General features: G+C 41.9%; 2 protein-coding genes across 2 annotated transcripts; both read right to left on the reverse strand.

The window, feature by feature from the left end:
- Positions 1-1,476: 1,476 nt before the first annotated feature.
- slc35g1 (solute carrier family 35 member G1) lies at positions 1,477-7,521 on the reverse strand. Its single transcript, XM_069691702.1, has 5 exons — positions 6,900-7,521; positions 5,416-5,596; positions 3,583-3,717; positions 3,008-3,204; positions 1,477-1,901 (listed from the first exon to the last, which is right to left on the reverse strand). Exons 1-5 carry the CDS (start codon positions 7,228-7,230, stop codon positions 1,477-1,479), a joined length of 1,269 nt encoding a protein of 422 aa, XP_069547803.1. The 5' UTR covers positions 7,231-7,521.
- A 672-nt stretch (positions 7,522-8,193) lies between these two features.
- On the reverse strand, positions 8,194-20,092 carry lgi1b (leucine-rich, glioma inactivated 1b). The gene is made up of 10 exons (XM_069691701.1): positions 19,226-20,092; positions 19,000-19,071; positions 17,336-17,407; positions 16,520-16,591; positions 13,980-14,051; positions 12,824-12,993; positions 12,440-12,604; positions 11,644-11,864; positions 10,836-11,082; positions 8,194-10,304 (listed from the first exon to the last, which is right to left on the reverse strand). Exons 1-10 carry the CDS (start codon positions 19,435-19,437, stop codon positions 9,955-9,957), a joined length of 1,653 nt encoding a protein of 550 aa, XP_069547802.1. The 5' UTR covers positions 19,438-20,092; the 3' UTR covers positions 8,194-9,954.
- Positions 20,093-20,282: the final 190 nt, after the last annotated feature.

A 20,282-nucleotide genomic window follows, 5' to 3' on the forward strand; every position in this document is an offset into this window, starting at 1 on the left:
AGAACTCACGGGTGTACAACTCATCCGCTGACCGGTTCGCTCGCGAGGTGACCGCAAACATCCTGAATTTGGCACAAGGATCGCTGAGGCGATCGCAAAAAAAAAAACGACGACGATACCCTGGTGGGGGGGGGGGGGTTAAAAACCTCGACGTCAGCTTTCGGGTTTGATGACAAAGCGCAGCCGTTTCGCTGCTGTTCATTTGAGTAATGTGCAGCGTGCGGTGAGGATGGTTACGTTATGCCCCCCCCCCCCCATCTCAACGCTCGGAGCAACCCTTGCGCGCGGCCTGTTCAGCTGCCGATTTGTGGAGTCGTATTGGCGGGTTCCTGACACTTCCTCCGCCCCCCCGGGCCTCGTAGAAAGGATTATTTTAAGACTGTTGAAAGACGCTAATTTGATGCCTCAGTTCAAAAAGAAGAAATTAGTGTGGCCTTTGGACGGGGGTGGTGGGGGGTCTGGGGGGGGGGGGGGTGAAGGTCTGAGGCAAAAATCATTATGAACGCTGTTAGCACCCGACGTCAGATCTATATTAGTGCGAACAGGCTAAATTATCTCGGAGCGACCCGCCCAGTACGAGTTGCTGGTTTAGGGAGCAGCTGTGTTAAAGGGGAGCTGGAGGTTAAAACTCCCTATTTAAGGCACTTCAAAAATATTGAGCAAAAATGGGAAAAAAATAAAATAAAAAAATAAAGGAATAACATCGTTGAGGTTAAGACCACCGGGGGTGGATTTAGGTGAAATTCTAATGTTGCCATCCATAAACAGACGAGAGATCCCTGAGAGAATCACGCGGCGACGACTCCGTTTCCAAGTGGCCGAATTCAGAATTTCATTTTCAGCTTTTATATTATTTACGGTGACTCAACAACACTTGGGGATTGTCTGCTTAACAAATGCTTATGTCGTAGGTCATAAACGTGTGCATTAAAGTGTTGAATGCTCTGGGTTGTTGTTGTTTTTTTTTAAAGTTGTGTGACGTAGTGTAAATGGTCCCGATGCAGTAAACGGCTCTCTTTGGCAATTTCATTCAGGTCAAAGGAAAAAGGGTAAAGGGGGATATTTGATTTTTGTTTTCTTTCCAACTTTCAGTCCTTTTCTATGCTGGATACTTTTTAAGGTGAAAATAGGAAAGCCGAGTCGTCAGCTGGCTCCGGGGGAGCAGGATACGGGGTTTTGGGAAGCAGCCTCGGCTTCCTCTCATTCCCTTCGGAGGCGTTTTCATTTATATGCAAATAAACGCGTACGGTAATTTACAACCGGTCGACTCTTAAGGAATCAACATGCATAAACGTACACAGTTCCGTATCGGGTTGGAACCCATTCCCAGCTCGTAGATGAGCCCCGGATGGACCGGGCCCGTGTATTTCTGATTTGAACTCTCCAAAGAGATGATTATTTTCATGTAAATAACAAAAGTAAAATACAAAGCAAAAGAAAAAGAAAAAAGAAAAAAATCGTGAAAACAAGAAGTGCCTATGTTGCTTCTCGGTTCTTGCGAGCGTTGCTGTACAGCTTCCGAAGCGCTACCCCGCTGGTGCTCATGACAACGCACAGCGCTCCGCCGAGGCTCCACAGGGTCGGCGCGCGGTTGAAGAAAAGGAACTGGAAGAGGAACGCCAGCACCACGTCCACGGTCCTCATCAGGGCCACGGGTCCGGCCTTCTCCAGCTGCAGGGCTTTTGTCAGGAAGGTCTGGCCGGCGATGCCCAGAACGGCGATCAGCATCAGCAGCCAGCGGTCCCGGCCGCAGTACGGGATCTTCCATTCCCCGAGGACGGACACGGTGATGACGCTCTCGATGAAGCCGATGACGGCGTAGTACCAAACGGAGAGGTAGTAGTGGACGCTCTTCCCCATCTTGCGAAGAATGACGAATGTGCAAGCAGCACCGACCGCGCCTGGAAATAAATCGGTGAGTGGGAAACGGGATGAAACCCGCCAAATCTGCAGGTCGAGGAGAATAAAACGTGGGGGGAAAAACAAACAAACAAACAAAACCCCAGATACGAGGTGTTTTCGGAGCTATTGTTCCATTTCTCATCAAAATACTTAAGTTGACCAAGTGGGCTGTTGTATTCAACTAAGTTTGACCATATATAATTTACGTTACTATTGATAGCCATGACCTTATACAAATCTGTGATTCACTTCTAAATTCGACTGTTATTTTCTACCGTAGTTAAAAACATGGTTTTTTTTACTCCAGAACTCTGCAATTTAAAGCACGCGACAGAAAACGTCCTTCGTAGTAAAACGAGCAAAATCTTAACTCCCACCTCCCGTCAGCGGAAAGAGGACGGCGAAGTGGTTTCGCGGCTTCCAGAAAACACAAGAGAATCGGGGGAACCGACGCCGCTGAGGAGTGTACACGCCCACCCTGCTGGATATAATGACTTTTCTCTGCCCGAAGTTTTTATCTGCACATGTGCTGCGAACGCAGGATTCTTCACAAATGTGAACAGGAAGAGGAAAACTGAAAAGAAAACTCCCAATTAATTATCCTGTTGTCATTTGAGACACTTGGATGGCGCAAAAGGAAACGCGATTAGGACTTCAGCGAGCCAGGATCCAATTTATAACTGGGTGATTCAACTAAATTAATTTGGCAAACTGTTTGTAAGCGAGAAACCAGTGGAAGATCGTGACTTCTCACCAAAATGGCAATTTCAGTCCTCAAATCCAATCAGATCAAACTTTTTAGTTTCTTAGCATTAGCGCAGCTAACGTCACTTTTTTTTTTTTTTTTTTTTCCAGAGGGTGTACTGAGCTTATAAATATTAAAAGGACTATTTTCTAAGAAGCAATTTGAGCACCACGACAGGGAGGACTCCCCCAAGAAAAGAACCATGATTAATTGGAGAGCTGACCCTGATACGCCGGGTGGCTGTATTGTATTCGGTTCCCCAGGTTGCCACGGTAACGCCGACCAGAAATGGTGAACAGAATTCCCAACGTCACACTTCCACCTGCCTGTTACGGTCAAACCGATCGGTGGGAGTCTCACCTGCAAAGGCGGCAATAGTTCCCTTGATGTGGTTGTCGTAGTTGCCCTCGATGCCACGGACATGCTCGCCAAAGAGGAACCGTGGCCGGGCAATGAGGATGACTCCGGTGAGGGTGAACACAGTGAAAACACAGTCCCAGATTGTACATTTCTCCTTGAGGAAGACCCAAGCCAGGAGGGAGGTGAAGACCGGATTACTGAGGGCGTCAAGGAAAGAAAGGGTCTATTAGAACGAAGAGGAATAGAGATGAGAGCCTGTGGAAAAGTAACAAACGTGGATGCGAAGTTAAATGAATAAAGAACAGAGGGGAGAGTTTCCTCAACGGGTCCGTCCCTGATGAAGTTGTGGCTCAATTTTTTTTTTTTGGAAACCATTTCCTCACATCTTCAATGAATGACTGACCAACAATTTGAGAGGGAGAGGAATAACCAAGTGGAAGATGCTGGAAAGTGAGATAAAGAGACGAGGAGGAGGAGGAGGAGGAGGAACAACTCAAGGGGAAAAAAAAAACTATCAAAAAAGTGACAATAATCAAAACTAATTCACAGTCAGATAAGTTTGTCGCAGCTCTCACCTGAACATGATGACGGTAGCATCCGCTAGCGGCATCTGCTGAACTGCATAGAAGAGCAGGATCATGGCATTGGAACCGATGAAACCCCGAAGCACCAGATATATACGTTGATCCCTGGGACCAAGGAAACCTGTCCTGGAGGAGCAGACATATGAGGATGATGGATGAATGGATGACTGAATGGATGGATGGATGGATGGATGGATGGATGGACGACTAGGCTGAGTGATAGAGGAAGCGGTAAACCGAAATATTAAAAAGGGATGGATGGGGAATTTTTTTTTTTTTTTTTTTTTTTTTAGTGGCGTAGTGGATTGAGGGATGATTAAATGGCTGAAAAGATGGATACATTTAGGTAATGCGTGGATGACAGTGATGAACGGAAACAGGGATAGGACCGAAAATAGGGACTAGAGGCAGATTTGTAGGGAATGAATTCATGTAAAAATAAATAAATAAAGAGGAACGTGGAGGATGAAAAGATGGATGGACGAGTAGGTAGATGAATGAATAGAAGTACTGGTGGTATTCTTAAGGAATCCATTTTAATTTCAATTCTATTCCAAGGTGATTCATTTCCTTGGTACTAAAAGAATATACCCAGCTGGTGGAATACATGTAAATGTAAAATTATGGGTTGCCTGGAGTTATATTTGTATTCATAAGCTTCCTCACTGTAATTCTGTTATTTGAATTATGGTTCTTTTTCTTTTAATTACTTTCTTTGTCCGAGGTCACGTTTTTGTACATGTGGGCATAATAGTTTCACCTGACTTGTTTAAAAGTAGCAATCTCAAAGGTCTTCATTTCAATAAACGGATGTTAAGTCACTATTGCCAAATGAGGTAACACAATAGTAACTGAGGCCACTCCGAGTGACGGACCAACCGGCGACAAGTGCCGGCGGTTAAGTGCGATGACGTTTAAGTCGAAGGATGTTTTTTTTTTTTTTAAACGTAGTACAGTGGCGGTAGAGTTTTGCCGCATGTGGCGGTCAATGTTGGTTGGTTGGTTGGTTGGTTGGTTAAAGGCCGCTCCAATAGCTTCAAATTGATCCAACATTTATGCCCTGCAGGATGGGGGAAAAAAAAAAATGAAAACGATTCCATATGTTCACGCAGCCAATTTGCGTCCTCTAACACGAGGCTACTCTTCAACAGCGAACTGGCTTTAGATCTCTCCGACGTGAAGTTCAAAAACACGGATGCGATTACCACTTATCGCCACAGGGGCCGCCTGAAATGAAACAAGACTGTGATCTTTGACATTTTAACCTTAAGCATTCGTTGTAAAGGATTCTGCTGCTGGCGGAAATAAATAATGGTCGAAGTGCAAAAGATTGCCTGAATGTCGTGCTAATGTTTCAGCTGCAGCCTCAAATTATACTTTGCGCAGCGTTTTATTTCGTAAGTGACTTAGTTTTTAATCTGATGTAATTTGTAGCAGTCAGGAACTGCTTTTCAGACATGAAGTTTACTGTACAGAGGCAATAACTCCATGTGGGAAAGCATTCTTCAAAACCTTTCCAGCGCTGCTTCAGCATTGTATATTTCTTCGACAACAGCGGTGAGGGGGCGGGAAAAAAAAATACAGATCTCTCTAAATATTTTGACAATTTAATGTTTAAGCACTGAAGCCAGGATATTTGTTGAGAAACTGAAAACTGAAAAGGCATGAACATAAAAGCAGGACTCTCCAGAAGATAAATTACTAGCAGGGAGTACGACCTCACTGGGTTCATACTTGTAATCTCATCACGACAATGAAATTGACGGTCTGAAAGAATTTTGGGGAGTTTTACTGTAAGCCGTATGCAATTAAAGTCACGCTTACTTGTGGTAGATGAGTAACGGGGCAACAAAGAGCATCTGGAAGAAGCAGCGTATGGCGCTGATTTCTATGGCGTGGACTCCCTGGATGGTTTTCACCAAGAGGGTGATAATGGAGAAGAAAACTGTGGACAGGAAAGCGTAAAACAAACCAAGACCTGGACATCTCTTTGGTTTCTCTTGGCCTGTGGAAAGAAAAAGGAAAGGGTACAAGTGAAGGAACAGGTTGAGGGGTCAGATAGTAAAATAGGAGCCCCCCCAACAGAGGTGTCATAGTTCCATATTTCATAACAAAAATACTGCTTATTTTGTTCATACAGCAACAGCAGGACTGTGAACTCTGTGTGCCCGGGGTAAAAAAATTATGTTGCAAAAAAAAAAAAACACACACACAAATGGTCTGCCAACAATTGTGCGCGAAGTGTTGGCAAACCCTGCCTGAGGCGCAACAAAGCGATATGTTTGCAGAGATAAAAAAAAAAAAAAAATGTCACCCCGAGGTTACGCACACATCTTTCTTTGTACTCGTCACTCCACGGATCAGACGCTGCATTTGCCTCCTTAACATTGTGCTAATCCGAAGGCGTAGTTGAACGGACGCCTCTGATACTTAAGTTGTCATTCATCAGTAGCACTTGCGCTGAAAGTGTGCAAACTATGACACCAGGTGCCACAAATACTTTAGCAAAACTGATCCGCGTGGGTATTTCCCATTTCCTTGTAAGCGTCCAAAATAAAGCTTCTTCCTCATACAAGGTTAGTTTCACACCACTTTTTTTTTTTTTTTTTTTTTAATGTAACATGTAAAAGGCCTTTTGTAAATGACTACAGGTGGGCTGACCCTTCCTGTTACTGCAAAAATGCTCAGTCATCCATCCTGCGATGGAAAATTTTAATCTGGTTTACAGAAGGCTATCAAACAACCAATACACACACACATATATATATATATATATATTAAGCATAATCATTGTATCCTATTATTATAGTTGTTATTATTAGGCATAAAACGCTTCTTCCTGAAAAATAAACATAGTGTGAAATTATAAACGACCTTATTAAAAAAAAAAAAAACATTTTATTCTGAAATAATTTCTTTCCATAGTCCACTTAATTAGGGCAGTGAGTTATAAAGTACCAAAAAAAAGAAATAGGCCTAAACTTTCTTGTGTGTGTGTGTGTGTGTGTGTGTGTGTGTGTGTGTGTGTGTGTGTGTGTGTAAGCGTGCGTTCCTCCGACTCCATCCCAGCTTTTAGGCTAATAGCGTCCACGTGATCGCTGTTATCGCCGATACATGACGCTGCACGGTTGTGTAACGTGAGATTACGCGGGAAGTCGTCGCTTCTCCGGTTGTTTCATCTTGACATCGTCTCCCCATCCTCCCCCATTACAGGGTTTAAGACCCCCGTCGACAGCGGTGCGGAAGAAGAAGAAGAAGAAGACGGGGGACACCGACGCCGTTTAAACGAAGTGCGTGCGCTCTTCTACCTTGACGCGCGCTCCTTTCGCGGGACGGGGGTTTGCTTCTGACGCAACACGCCGGCGGACACAGCGTCGTCGTCGTCTTCTTCTTCTTCTTCTCGCCGCCTTCCGGTGAATTCTCGCTTCTTCTCGCTTCCTCCTCCTCCTCCTCCTCCTCAGCATCACCCTCGTCGGCGTAGCCGCACGACGCGCGACAGTTACTTTGCAAACGAGCCCTCTCCGTTTCGTCCTCGCCGCCGTCTTTTCGGTCGCGGCTGTCAACTTCGTGAAACGCCACGGTCGCGTCGTCCTCTACGGATAAAGCCCACTCGCGCGCGCGGCGGTTGCGGTCGCCCATGGTAAGATGTGACGGCCGAGCGGCAGCATGCCTCGGTGGGGGAGGTGAGCGTCTCCTCGTCTTCTCCCCGGTGTCCCGAGTGACCCGGAGACGGCGAAGGTTTTAATGGCTAATCCCGGCGGCACGGCGCAGGACTCTCGCGCGGTGGTAACTTTTTTTTTTTTTTTTTTTTTTCTTTCCCCCCGCGGGGGGGCAGAAGTGAACCCGAACCGACTCTGCTGGACGACTGAAACGTTTGCTCGACGTTTACGCCCATTTATTTATTTATTTATTCACGGCGAAGCTGTCGGGGAGGTTTCAACCAACCAAAACTCCAGCTTCCGCGCGTTTTCTGGTTCACGGACGCGCACAAAGAAAATACATTTACGTAAGACACGAGCGTTAAAGCTGCGTGCGGTCCCCGTTAATCAATAATTATAATTATGACTTATTGCTCAAAAATAATGAGCTTTTAGGAACATTTTGACATATTCAGTCATAATTATGAGACGTGATATATGTATATATACATATATATATATATATATGTTTTTTTTTTTACATTTTGTTTTAGCTGGAATTCATTTCGAGCATCATTTACTTCAAGAAAGTTGCAGATTATTTATTTTTTTGATCAGTCACGGATTCACTAATCGTGCGAAGCCATACTTAAAGCCTTTTTAATCACCGCCGTGCTCGGGTGCCCACAACCACACTGACAGCACCTTCTGGTACAGGATTAGAAGCCTCTGCCCTGTACTGTAAAAAAAAAAAAAACACAAAAACACACACACAAAAAAACAACAACCACGCACTTTCATCACTAACTTCATAAAAAAGGGTTATGAATGACAAAAAAAAATAGATGAAGATAGACTACAGGTAAACATTGACGATGACTGACATGATCAATAAGTGAGAGATGAAAAATTAAAAAAAACACAATTCGCTGAATCAACAACGATCAAAGAACTAGATCTGTGATTTCGAATTTTAGTATTTTATTACTACTGTACATAAAATACAATTAGCAAGATGACAAAGGAAAAGCTAATATTGTCTATCTGTACCCTAACTAGATTCGACTGACAAGAGTAAGTCTGCACTGCTTTGCAGAAGTAGCATGTTACGCTGCATTTAAGGAGGCGGATCCTTGTTTTCTCTCTATATCTACGCTAAATCCTACAGCCCATCTATATAAAAAAAATAAAAAAATTAAAAAAAAAAAAAAAAAAAAACAGAGTGGTCCCCTTTCTACATACAAAAGAAATATCATAAATTACACCACATTGTAAACATTATATTTGGCAAATTGTTGTCAGTGAAGTTGTTAATTGTTACCAATACTCTGCTTCTTTTGTGTCCGAATAAGAGGAGCGTGTGAAAGCACAGGTAGTGTGCGCTGCACAGTGGTCGGCTTTGAGTTGTGGAGCAAAGACAACAATGGTTTGTGCAGCGACAGAGAGAGAGAGAGAGACAGAGAGAGAGAGAGAGAGCTGGGTGGCACAGTGGGGTGCTTCTGCTTCCAGTAAGTCATCCATCAGAAATCAACACCGTGAGTGTCGGTATCGTGCATCCAGTCTTGTTCAACTCGTAGCAGACAGGACAGAGACAGGTTGTTTGTTTTTTTTCTCCGTTTCTCACAGTGTCTTCATTACATTTAGTAAGGTACACTTCTTCGAGTGTAAAATATTTGCAAACAAAAGACCGATGGGATGCGGGCCGGCTCGCTGCCGAAGGATGGACATGGTTCTCAGCAGGTGGTCCATATTTGACCCACATTTGGTTGGAAGCTAGTATTATTTCTAGGCTCCGGTCTTATGCTGACAAGCTACCCCTAAATTCGCTAACTACACCACCGCACCATCATCGAACAAAAAAAAAAACAAACAAACATTTGTGTACATTTGTGAGGTTGTTTATCTTCTACAAGGAATCTATCAAGACTGTCACGTGTGACTCGGAACGACTCTGGTGTCGCAGTGTGATATTGAAATGCTGGGGAATCCCAATCTGTCAGCAGAACTGAAGAATGAGGTTTTCAGCTTCAGTGCAGTAAACCACAAAAGGGATGAAGCGGCACAGACGACGCCACTGCATAGAGACCATGTACCTTAGAGTAGGTCGCATTCCATACTCAGTGATCTCTTTTACTCTGAATTTAATTTACCCCCAAAACGCCCTGCTTAATTAAAGAAGACTTTAAAAATGACAAAAACTTCCTCCCTTCCTTTTATCAAGAAATATTTCACCATTTAGCAATTACTGCATTTCCATCAGCACTATCAAATTCCTTGATTGTTCCTATCAAAGTCCGACAAGAGGAGCTAAAACAAGGTATGGAATAGCAGACGCTTCATACATTGTTTTTCCTGAAAGAAAATGGAATGAAGTTTTTCAAATGCAGAATAAGCCCTTTCAAAATGGTAAGGGTTCGAGATGAAAATCAAAAGGGGTATGTCAAAATAAACTCGTTGCAACGGGGTGTCAAACATTAGGTGCAAAGGATTTAATTAAATATATTTTCCAAGAATGACCTTTCAAAAATAAACTCAAGAATTGCCCTCATAAGTGATGTAATAATTTCAACCACTTAATTTCAACTTAAACTGATCTAAATGTCCTGAATTATATTTGGAAAATCTTTACTTTGACTTATTTCTTGAGACTTCCATTTGTTTCAATTAAGGTGAGAAATGGGACTGACAAGTTCAACAAAACCGTTCAACAAATAGACGACGGGTTTTAATTACTCAAATCGATCATGAGATGTTCGTATATCTGTGTTTTTCCCTTGAAGCTGGACGCGAGCAGGAACACCCGGTCGTCAACAGAAACCAGAGAAAACGCTCGAGGCGCCTGGATATTCAGCTCCTGAGATGGGACAAACTGGCCCCTCTTGGTGTCCCATTGGTAGACCTGCGTCAGTGAATAATCGCTGCCCAAGATGGCATACTGCCAGTTGCCGATGGAGACGGGCTGGAACACCATAGAGCCGCGGGAAGGAAATGTCTGGACCTCCTTGAACATGGCACCGTCCCAGCGCATCACCTTGGAGTCCCCGATGAATCTTGTCAAGCATATAAACAGATCACCTATGAAAAGGACAAAGGTTTAAAGGGCTGTTTAGTCTACACATTCAGCTGCTAAATCAGGATCTGAAACAGAAAAGCTTTATGTAAATCCCCCCCCCAAAAAAATGCATTGCCAGTTATCAATAGCTGTTCTGCTTTAAAAATATATATATATATATTACAGTCATGATTTATGGGCAGATTTTATGGCAGTGACTTTGCCTCTTACCTTCTTAGAAATGAAAGCAGATGATATGCCGAGCAGGAACTAAAGTGCCATACATTACAGCTGAGAGCAAGTCATAACTGTCTTTATTAAATTAAACCTGTTCCATGTTGACACTCGATCAAAGTCCACCCTCAGACAAACGACCGGCCGCAGACTGAAACTGAATTTTAGCATTAACAGCTGACTGATGGCAACTATAATACATGGACTTGGACGAACTAAGTCACAGCAGCTGAAACTTGCAGTACTCTCTTTCGAGTGAGCCCCAAAAAAATAAACCCCCATTCGTGTACCTACGCTGCTATTTAAGCTGCCGCTCTCACCTTTGACCCGAAAGTGTTTGACTGAGAAGACGTCCTCCATGTCGGGTATGTCGGTCCTGCGGTCGAACTGTTTCTGGCTCCTGTTCCACTGGTACACAACAGGCCTCTGGGAGCTACTCGACAAAATCAGGTGGGGTTTGTTGGCAATCTCCAGATATTCTACATCTGTGTCCCGGTACCACGGATGCAGTGACTGGTGCGAGTAGAAGCCGTTGCCGTTCCATTTGTACACCGTCGTGGAGCCGGCCTGCGAGAAGAACACGTGCAATCAAAACAACTTTATTCAAAACATGTCCTTATTGGTGCAAACAGATTTAAATTAAGAGCTCGACAGTGATTAAAGAAACAGAAAATAATTTGTGCTACAGCAAAGATTAAGCAGTAAACTGCACACTTTTAGAGGGCCGAGGCGAAGGTGTGTGTGTGTGTGTGTGTGTGTGTGTGTGTGTGTGTGTGTGTGTGTGTGTGTGTGTGTGTGTGTGTGTGTGTGTGTGTGTGTGTGTGTGTGTGTGTGTGTGTGTGTACATGCCCAAGTGTCCCCAAAACATATGCGAGAACATATGCCATCATTCGGTAATACAAGGCTAATCAACAGGAGCCGACGCATGCCGACATGCTACAGAGAAGGCTTGGCCGACAAGGTGGGAAGAGTAGGAGTGCTATTCATAGAGGGGGTGGACACAATAACAAGAACAAATACGATGGTTTTTATTGTTGTTGTTGTTGTTTTTTTTAAAGTAAACTGCCTTCACTAGGCACTGTGCTTCGAAAAAAAAAAAAAAAAAAAAGAAGGAATAGAGTGGCCAACCTTGGAGCTGTCGGCGATGACAAAGAAAGACTCCCCATCGATCATGAAGGTCTCAATGTCATTGGGTTTGCGGATCTTCAGGATGTCAATATCCTGGATCTTGATGAACTTGTTGGCGGAGGTGTCCCGTTTGTAGATGTGTGAGCCCCCAAACAGTTGGGCCACGATGACAAAGAGGTGGTTGTCGATCACCATGGGCTTGCAGACGACCGTGGAGGTACCTAAACAGTAAAAGAGAGGACAAAACACACACAAATGTTAATAATACTGAACAGATCATTATCAATACAACTCAATGTATAGCCTGCATTTGCTTTGCATCCCAAGTGGCCTCTCTGACTGACGTATCATTAAATATTACTCCCTGTGTATTACTACATAAGTACTGTTGAAGTTTGCTGGGTTGGAGCATACTGTAACTTCTATTATCTTATATATAGTTAGCTAGTTTAGACAATTGTTCCCTAATCTAGGGTCTTGGACCTCTCGCAAGGATCACCAGATAAATGTGAGGGGTCCTGAGATGATTAATGGGATAGAGACGAAGTCACACAAAGCAAACACTACAGAAATGTGTATTGATTTCCTCAAATTAACGGTAGAGCACAGTGCTAAAGTAAATATTGTTCATTACTTTCCACCACGGCTAAACTCAGTGACACGATATAATCAACATCCAGTTCCTCATACCTCTACTACCTCCTTTAACAGTTACACATTGTCATGTGACACAAAAACATTTACGCAGAATTCCCTAATAACACTGATGCTGCTCATTACTAGTTTTAAAACTCACTTTCAATGGTGTCATAAGTTCTGAAGGTCATCTCGACATGATCCCATTCCAGGAAGCTGCATGTCCCCGCAAAGGGCTGAGCAAACACAACATACTGCTCCATACCAAAGGTGAAGGCATCCACCGAGATGGACTCGAACTTCAGCGACTGATAGGAGGCAAACTCTGAAAAGTATGACACGGTAATTCTCTTAAGTTATCCATTCGTACGCGCAACGTCTCGCATAAAGATGCAGGGAGTCCGCTGTCGCTATTTTCAGCACCCCGAATTGATGATCAAGACAGGGGGACATGAGAGGAAAAAAAAGGGTGAAGAAGCGGACCGGGGACAGAGAGCTGCTGCCTCTGTAACGGCAGGGGGGGACAGAAACTGGAAAGTGATACCTGCCGTGATGCAGTCAAAAGAGTGCGGCAGCAGGTCATTGATCTTCTTCCCCTGGTGAATGGGCGGACCGCTGCAGTAGATCTGGTCCAGGGTGGCGTTGGTGTGATGCATCCACTCCACCAACCACTTGAGCTTGCAGTCACAAATTAAGTTGTTGCCTCGCAGATCTCTGCGAGTGTCACATGTACCGTCAATTAACGCAGAAATGTTAGTTAGGACATCATTTCCTTAACATTCACTCTTTAGACATGTATTTTAAACACAGACTTGTTTGCAGTCACTGTTAAGTTCCTGCTGACTGCTCTTCCCTCTGTCTCTCCCCCCTACTTGGCTGCACTTTGGCCTGAAGCCAACCAAGCCACAACAAGTGTTCTATCTCCGAAGTGGTCACCCACACACAGCCTGAACAGCTATTAACTTTGGATAAGTGTATTGGATGATGCACAGACTCGGGCGTTATTCCAGTTGACGTGTCAATGTGACCAAAGCCAGGATCCAACTCTTTTCTCTGCAATTAACTCGTTTTACCCTTTTGTTTACCCTGACATTCTGGCATCATAACCCAATCTTTCTTCCTCTCACCTTTAGATTTTGATCTTTGATTTTTTTTTTCTCTCTATTGCATCAAGGTATAGCTTCTTCTAAAAAAAAATCTTTCATTTTCTATGTCTGTTCTCTTTCTTCTCTCCTCGCTGTATAATCTTTTAATGCTTTTTAATCCTTCTTTGAAGTGCAGCAACTCTTATTTTTTTTTCAGCACTATGACTGCATAATAGTACAATATTTAACCCCACAATTAAAGAAAACAGGGAGGAAGACAGAGGAAGATTTCACTCAACTTCTCACTTGATATTTGCCATAAAGTCTCGCCTCCCATCTGACACAAAATGCTTAACACCCCCAAAAATATTTGCTATTTCAGAAAAACTACTAATATCCATTACATGTCAGCCTTATCATTACACACACATCAATGCACTTAAATGGATGTGACTAAAATTACTCAACCTGAAAACTAATTAAAAAACTAAACACATCGAAAGAATAATCACATACAAAACCATTATCCCCTTAATGATCACTTTAATAAGCTACATAATACTGTATATATGCATAGATCACTGTGAATATGCTGGGTTTGAAATAGAGACTCACACTTTGGTCAAAGCGTCCATGCCCTTGAAAACATCTTTGGGCAGCGTCTCAAGGTTGTTGTAAGCCAGACTCCTATTAAACAAAGGGGGGGGGGGGGAAATCACAGTGATTGAATTTGTAGTAGATTGTATCTCTGCAGACAGCAGACACAGCCATTTTAATATCAGATTCATTTTTTTGTTAGCTAGATTAACTTTCCTTACAGAAACAAAACAAATGAGTTTCCCATGTTTTCCACATGGGACACAATGGGTCAATATGTTTAACACAAGTTGCAACATACGATTACATGGGGAGGATACGGGGAAACGTTTTTTTTTTTTTACATTAGAATCTACACGGGCTTCACACATTAAACCATGTACATTTTCCAAAACCGTGTTTCCCATGAGTAAAATACGTTGTGCAAGTTTCACATGTGCACAATCACATGTAATCACACTTGAGTTTTTGCACATGTGAAATTCCTGTGACACAGCTGAATCACAAAAAAAGGTGTTTTTAAATTACCAGGTGCACATGGACAGGACTAAAACAATCGGTAATGATTCATCAATTACATGCTATTCTTTACACACTAGACTTATCATCTACTGTACATGGAGAAGTAGTATGTTCTTTGTATTAGTTATAGTTAACACTGAAAACCTTTATAACTATCTCTTGTTTTTGACCCCCTTAAACAGTGCTGCCCTTTCCCATTGCTCTCAAGTGGATGGTATGTTTGCCAGCCAGTTAAGACTGACCCTACAGAGGCTTTTCATCTGTGAGAGAAAGACTGACCTCTCAAACAGAAAGAGATGTGAATGAAATTAAATGCCAACGTAATTCATGAAAGCTGCATTATTTATTCGGGAGTCGGTTCTCCGGGGAAGAGAGACCATTTTGCTTTGAGTCTGTCCAAAAATGCACTTTCCAAACCGACCGGGTTTGAGTGGAGTGGACAGGAGTCCTGCCTGTGCCCTTCAATAATGTATTTACCGTGTGTGATGCATTTAAATATATACACCATTCATTCATCTCTCTCTTTTATGCATAAAAGTTTGTTTAATTAGCTTTAAAACTAGAACAGAAAAAAAAAAACATGTGCACTGACAGACTGTGGTGTCACTTCTGTTAGAAACACCAGCAAATCTGAGCTGACATTTGTATCTGTTCACACATTATTGTTTAATAACTGTTCAATTGGAAATTGATTTAATCTCAGTCCATTGAGACTTGACTGCAGTTTGGATATGACTTGCCACAGAAGTCATCACGGCCTCGTCTATTAATGAAGTGTCTTTTTTTTTTATTTGACTGAAAAGTCTTCTTGTGCCACTTTATCCTGTCTTCCACAGATAGTCTGCTCCATCTAAAATGAATAGAAGCACTCATTTTTGCAACATTTCTAATTTGTACTGCTTTATCTTAAATGTACTTTGATTCCCCTCATTTATGTTTGAATAAATGTTGACAAACCTGTCATATTTGAATTATGTCCGACACTGTATAAAATTCAATCAATGCAAAAACATGATAGGGGCAATTAAAAGCCACCCATACATCCATTTATACGTGATGAGAAACACAAGTATTCAAACACTGTACAGAATAAACACAAAATGCACAAGGGAACAACCTGCCAGAGAGTCAGGGACAGATTATAAGTCACTCGGTTTAATGTTACAGTACAGTTATATTTAGGTTTGACCTCCAGGTCACTCACGTTCTCAGCTACCTTTAGTTTAGGCAAGCTTAGCAATTCATGAAAGGGAACGTTTTTTTGTTGTTTTTTTTGTTTTGTTTTTTAGAAAAAAACAGAGTTTAGAGAGTGTTGAGTACCTTTTTCTTGCGTTAGGATTTAGTCAACTTGAACTTAATTCATTACACTCACAATATAGTATATCACATCAGCACTGGTGACTGTCACACTACTGGTCACATCAGTGAATTTATGAATTAAGTGGTTCTTTTGGGTTGATTTTTAAATCATTCTAAAACACACTTTAAGCATTCATTTTCAATATCAATACCAATAGAGATGTTGTTTTTTTTTTTGGGGGGGGGGGGATTTATCTCCAAAAAATAAGTGAACAACAACTCTGCTGATCCACTAAAATATCCATATCTGCCCCTTCTGCAACCTGATCCAGCTGACACTTTCAGTCACCTTCAGAATTGACCACTGGCAACACCGCTTCTGCCTACCTTTGCATTCCAGACAGTGACAAAGTGATACAGAGACAGAAAAGGAAAATTGATGCACAGTTTATGCCAGAATACCTCGAATACTCCCCTACTACCTTTTACCCAAAACGCTTCTTTTTGAGAAAGTGTGTCAAAGTGACAATACAGACTTTTTATATCAAAAAAGTAAAGAATAGTAATATATTACAACAACTGTGAAGGAGGCAGTGAAAAATAGAAAAGATCTCTTGGATAGGAAGGAAGGAAGGAGGACAGGAAAGACAGAAGGAAGAAAGACAGAAAATAGAGGAAAAACAAGGACTAAAATGTTACGTTTTCCAACATTGCTACTGCAAAAAGAAAATACTCACAGATGTATCAACGCTTTCAGGCCCCGGAAAGCAAATGGAGATATTGTTGCAATTTTATTGTTTTCGATAAATCTGTGAATGACAAATACTGTGTTAACATTTTCACAAATTAAAATAGGTTAACACAATGCAAATAATCTCTACACATATACGGTATGATTATGGAATCGTCTATTGTGAGCCTGTAAAATGAAATCCATCTTCTAAACCTTAGTGATTGTGTGATCTCATGGACGATCACGTAGAGTCTACAGTACACTCATACTGGGAAAACATGTCAAAAATAAATTGTACTGCGAAGGCAGTGCACACCAATATGTGTGTTTTCAATTATTCCGTCTATTTTCACTCGGGATCTGGTTAGTGTCGAGCGGACGTCGTCTGCGAATTACATGAAAGCAGCAAACTCTATGAACCTTTAAAAATAATGAAGCTCATAAATCATCAAGTTCTCTTGCCCTAATCAGGCAGTGTCAGTGAAAATATCTGTGTGAGTGAAGCATCAGCGTATATAGGGCGTTAAAATGCTTGATTTTGGAGTGTGGTGTTTATTGACAGTGTTGTCCCACATTGCAACACTCAATAGCTAAGAGCAAACATATACTTATAACACAAATGTATAGATCTTCAGGGAAACGTTTTTGCTGGTTAATACAGTAATGTTTTCAGATTTGAAATTGGAAGTGTGTCTCATAGCTATTCATTGCATTTTTTTTTAATATAATAGAGAAAATACGCAGTTTATGTATTTTATGACACTCCACCGCACAGATGTATATATTAACCATTTATAAATTTAAAAAAATAAACACTTACAGGTATTCAAGGTGTGGTAAACCAAGAAAGGCATCTTCGTCAATTAGGTCAAAAGAGTTTGCTGTGAACAATCTGTGAAGAAAGAAAAAACCCCACAAAACAGTGAATAATTTAAAGCGACAGAACACTCTGTTCCCACAGCATTCCCCAAAACTTTTCTCTCTGCTTGTTTGTGTTTTATAAGTCAACTGAGTTGAACTTAAATGAACTGAAGTAAAAAAAAAAAGAAAGAAAAAAAAAAGAAGAAAAGAAATGAATTGTACTTTCTGGTAGTATATGTTTGATATTTGTTTAATCATTTTGAGAAAAATGTTATGATTGCTAAATATTGACAGCAGTGACAGTAATTCTGAATTCAAAACCGGAGAAAGCCAGGGTGTGGGACTGTGTTACTGTAACAGACAACAAACTCATTCAGCGCTTCCGCCCACAATTTGTCCTCAAAGAATGAATCAAACAGAAAAATGTCCGCTCACTCCAACATACTTTTTATGAGATGAAGGAAAGAGAGAAATGTTTAACTCCTCCCTCTTGTTTCTGAGTCACTTGTTAAACCACAAACAAGAATCCAACAACAAATACTATTTATATGCTGCATACATAAATTTGCAATTTTAAAAAAATAAATAAAATTAGTTGTATCTTTTTCTTACTGCATGCTCTACAACCCAGTCACAGTGACCCTTTACACCCCCCAGTCTCCTATGTAAGAGCTCCATTGATTAGGTAGTAAAGGGTAAGGTAGCATTAATGAAGGTTAAAAAAAAAAAGGCCAGGTCACATTGGCAGTAAATAATGACAGATGGGTCAGCACCTCTCATTCACCTCCCGTTAGTTCATTTCACCTTCCTTCTGGTCACAAGCTTGCTACTCTGATGCATGATGCTATCTTTGCCTACATGTGAGAGTTCACGCACATTCACACTGATTCAGTGTCATCTCAGAATGTGATGAAACTGACGCCAAGGAAGCAGTTTAGCTGAAAGAAAATGATGCTCTGTGACAGCGTGCTATTATGTGCTGTGGGAAATGTTATTAGAGCACAGTAAGCCCGATCTTGCTGTTTATTTGCAGATTTACAATAACAATCTGCTCAGTAGACTCAATAAAGATTTATAATAATAGATGTTATTAGGTGAAAGATCAACTACACAGTAATAGTATGTGTTTGGCCATTATCTGACTGTTTCTGTGTGCTGAATTCTTCAGGGGAAAAAAACAGAATAATGTTCATTATTTATCGCTCCCACTCTACTGCATCTCTCCCCAACACACACACTGCTCCTCTCGCCCCAATCCCTGCTGTTAGTTGCTTTAGCCATGTGGTCTATTGCATAATCCTGACACCATTACAGAGAATCCCCCTTAAATCTGCATATCAGCCTCCACACAAGTCCTCAGGGAAGACACGGCCTCATTGTTTAACAATAAAACACAGAAGATAGATAGACAGACAGACAGACAGACAGACAGACAGACAGACAGACAGACAGACAGACAGACAGACAGACAGACAGATAGATAGATAGATAGATAGATAGATAGATAGATAGATAGATAGATAGATAGATAGATAGATAGATAGATAGATAGATAGATAGATAGATAGATAGATAGATAGATAGATAGATAGATAGATAGATAGATAGATAGGTGTTACTCACAGCAGTTGCAGGGCAGGTGTGTGAACAAAGCTTCCTCCAGTGATTTCATTAAATCCAGACTTGACAAAAGAGCTGAATAAAAGCAGAATATATTAAAGGGAAATCTGACAGTAAATACAATAAAGATAAGTCTGAGACAGAGTATTGCCATAAGCTCTGTAACATATATTTGAAATATATTCGGCACGACGGAATTAGGAGTCTACTGAGGCGCAGGTCCACTTACAGTGAAACGACGTCGATTGGGAAAGTGTGAGGCACGGATCGGACGTTCTCACACAGGGCATTATCTTTGGTGCAGGTACATCCAACGGGGCATCTGGGCTGCTTCAATTTCCGACCGTCAGCTAAAACCAGGCTGACAGCCGCGACCCAAACCAGGAGCGTCCATCCTTTCCATCTGCTCCATCCTCTCAGTGTTCTGCCCGGGTATCCCATTCCTTCTGTCCCGGTCGAGTACCAGCACTCAGGCACATGCAACTTCTATAGGCAAAATCTGCGAGGTGTGGAATCACAGGGTTGAACAGGAAATGTTTACTGATTATTATTATTATTATTATTTTTTTTAAATCGATGCTTCTGTCTTGTTTGTTTTAATGATAGAAGCTGGCGCTCTGATGCAGGCTTGTGTCTATGCTTCTTGCGTCGCAATAGGAAGGCAACCGGTCCAGCGGATTTGTTCTGCAAGGGGCAGGATTACAAATGCGGGACAGACGGGACGTGAGAGCAGAAAACATCTCAGATTTTTGGTCTTGAAAAGGAATTTTCTCACCCTCGAAAAGTAAAACACGACGATGAAAAACGGTCTTTTTCTATTTCCTGCTTCCAAATAAGTTGTCTTGTAAATGCTGTAGCCATCAAAGACAACAACAACAACAACAACAACAACAAATCCCGTTAGAGAGAAAGAGCAAGGAAGAAAGAGATGGGGGGAGAGAGGAGGTGGAGAGGCCCCAAGGTGCGCTTTTTTTTTTTTTTTTTTTTATCAGCAGTGCCAGCTATTATTTATGCGCGCTTCAGAGCCGTGCATGGCTAATGGGAAGCGCCTATTCATGAGGCTCTGTGCAAAATGCACCTGCCCCACTCATTCAAATGCTGCCTCTGTTCTTCTCTGCCTTGGGATAATGAGGACGGTAAGTGTGAAAGGGGGATGAGCTTAAACCACGGGGGAAGGGAACCTATGATAAACACGGCACTGAATTTCACAAATATTTCTGTTTTTTTTAATGATGGGAAATTTTTGTCTCTCATTTCCTGTCTTTCTTTAGACCCCACATTGTCCT

Source organism: Brachyistius frenatus, unplaced genomic scaffold (genome assembly GCF_029030835.1).
Source record: "Brachyistius frenatus isolate BFR_SWC_R1_liver_20210118 unplaced genomic scaffold, ASM2903083v1 Contig_11, whole genome shotgun sequence".
NCBI lineage: Eukaryota > Metazoa > Chordata > Actinopteri > Embiotocidae > Brachyistius > Brachyistius frenatus.

What these genes read in the sequence shown, in the direction of transcription:
- slc35g1 (XM_069691702.1), bottom strand. Translation starts at nt 7,230, where the DNA reads ATGGGCGACCGCAACCGCCGCGCGCGCGAGTGGGCTTTATCCGTAGAG. An exon ending in CGAAAGGAGCGCGCGTCAAG is followed by an intron (nt 5,597 to 6,899) that starts GTAGAAGAGCGC and finishes TTCTTTCCACAG; the next exon opens with GCCAAGAGAAACCAAAGAGA. An exon ending in GCTACCGTCATCATGTTCAG is followed by an intron (nt 3,205 to 3,582) that starts GTGAGAGCTGCG and finishes TGACGCCCTCAG; the next exon opens with TAATCCGGTCTTCACCTCCC.
- lgi1b (XM_069691701.1), bottom strand. Translation starts at nt 19,437, where the DNA reads ATGGGATACCCGGGCAGAACACTGAGAGGATGGAGCAGATGGAAAGGA. An exon ending in TTTTGACTGCATCACGGCAG is followed by an intron (nt 12,605 to 12,823) that starts GTATCACTTTCC and finishes CATACTTTTCAG; the next exon opens with AGTTTGCCTCCTATCAGTCG. An exon ending in CAAACACTTTCGGGTCAAAG is followed by an intron (nt 10,305 to 10,835) that starts GTGAGAGCGGCA and finishes TCCTTTTCATAG; the next exon opens with GTGATCTGTTTATATGCTTG.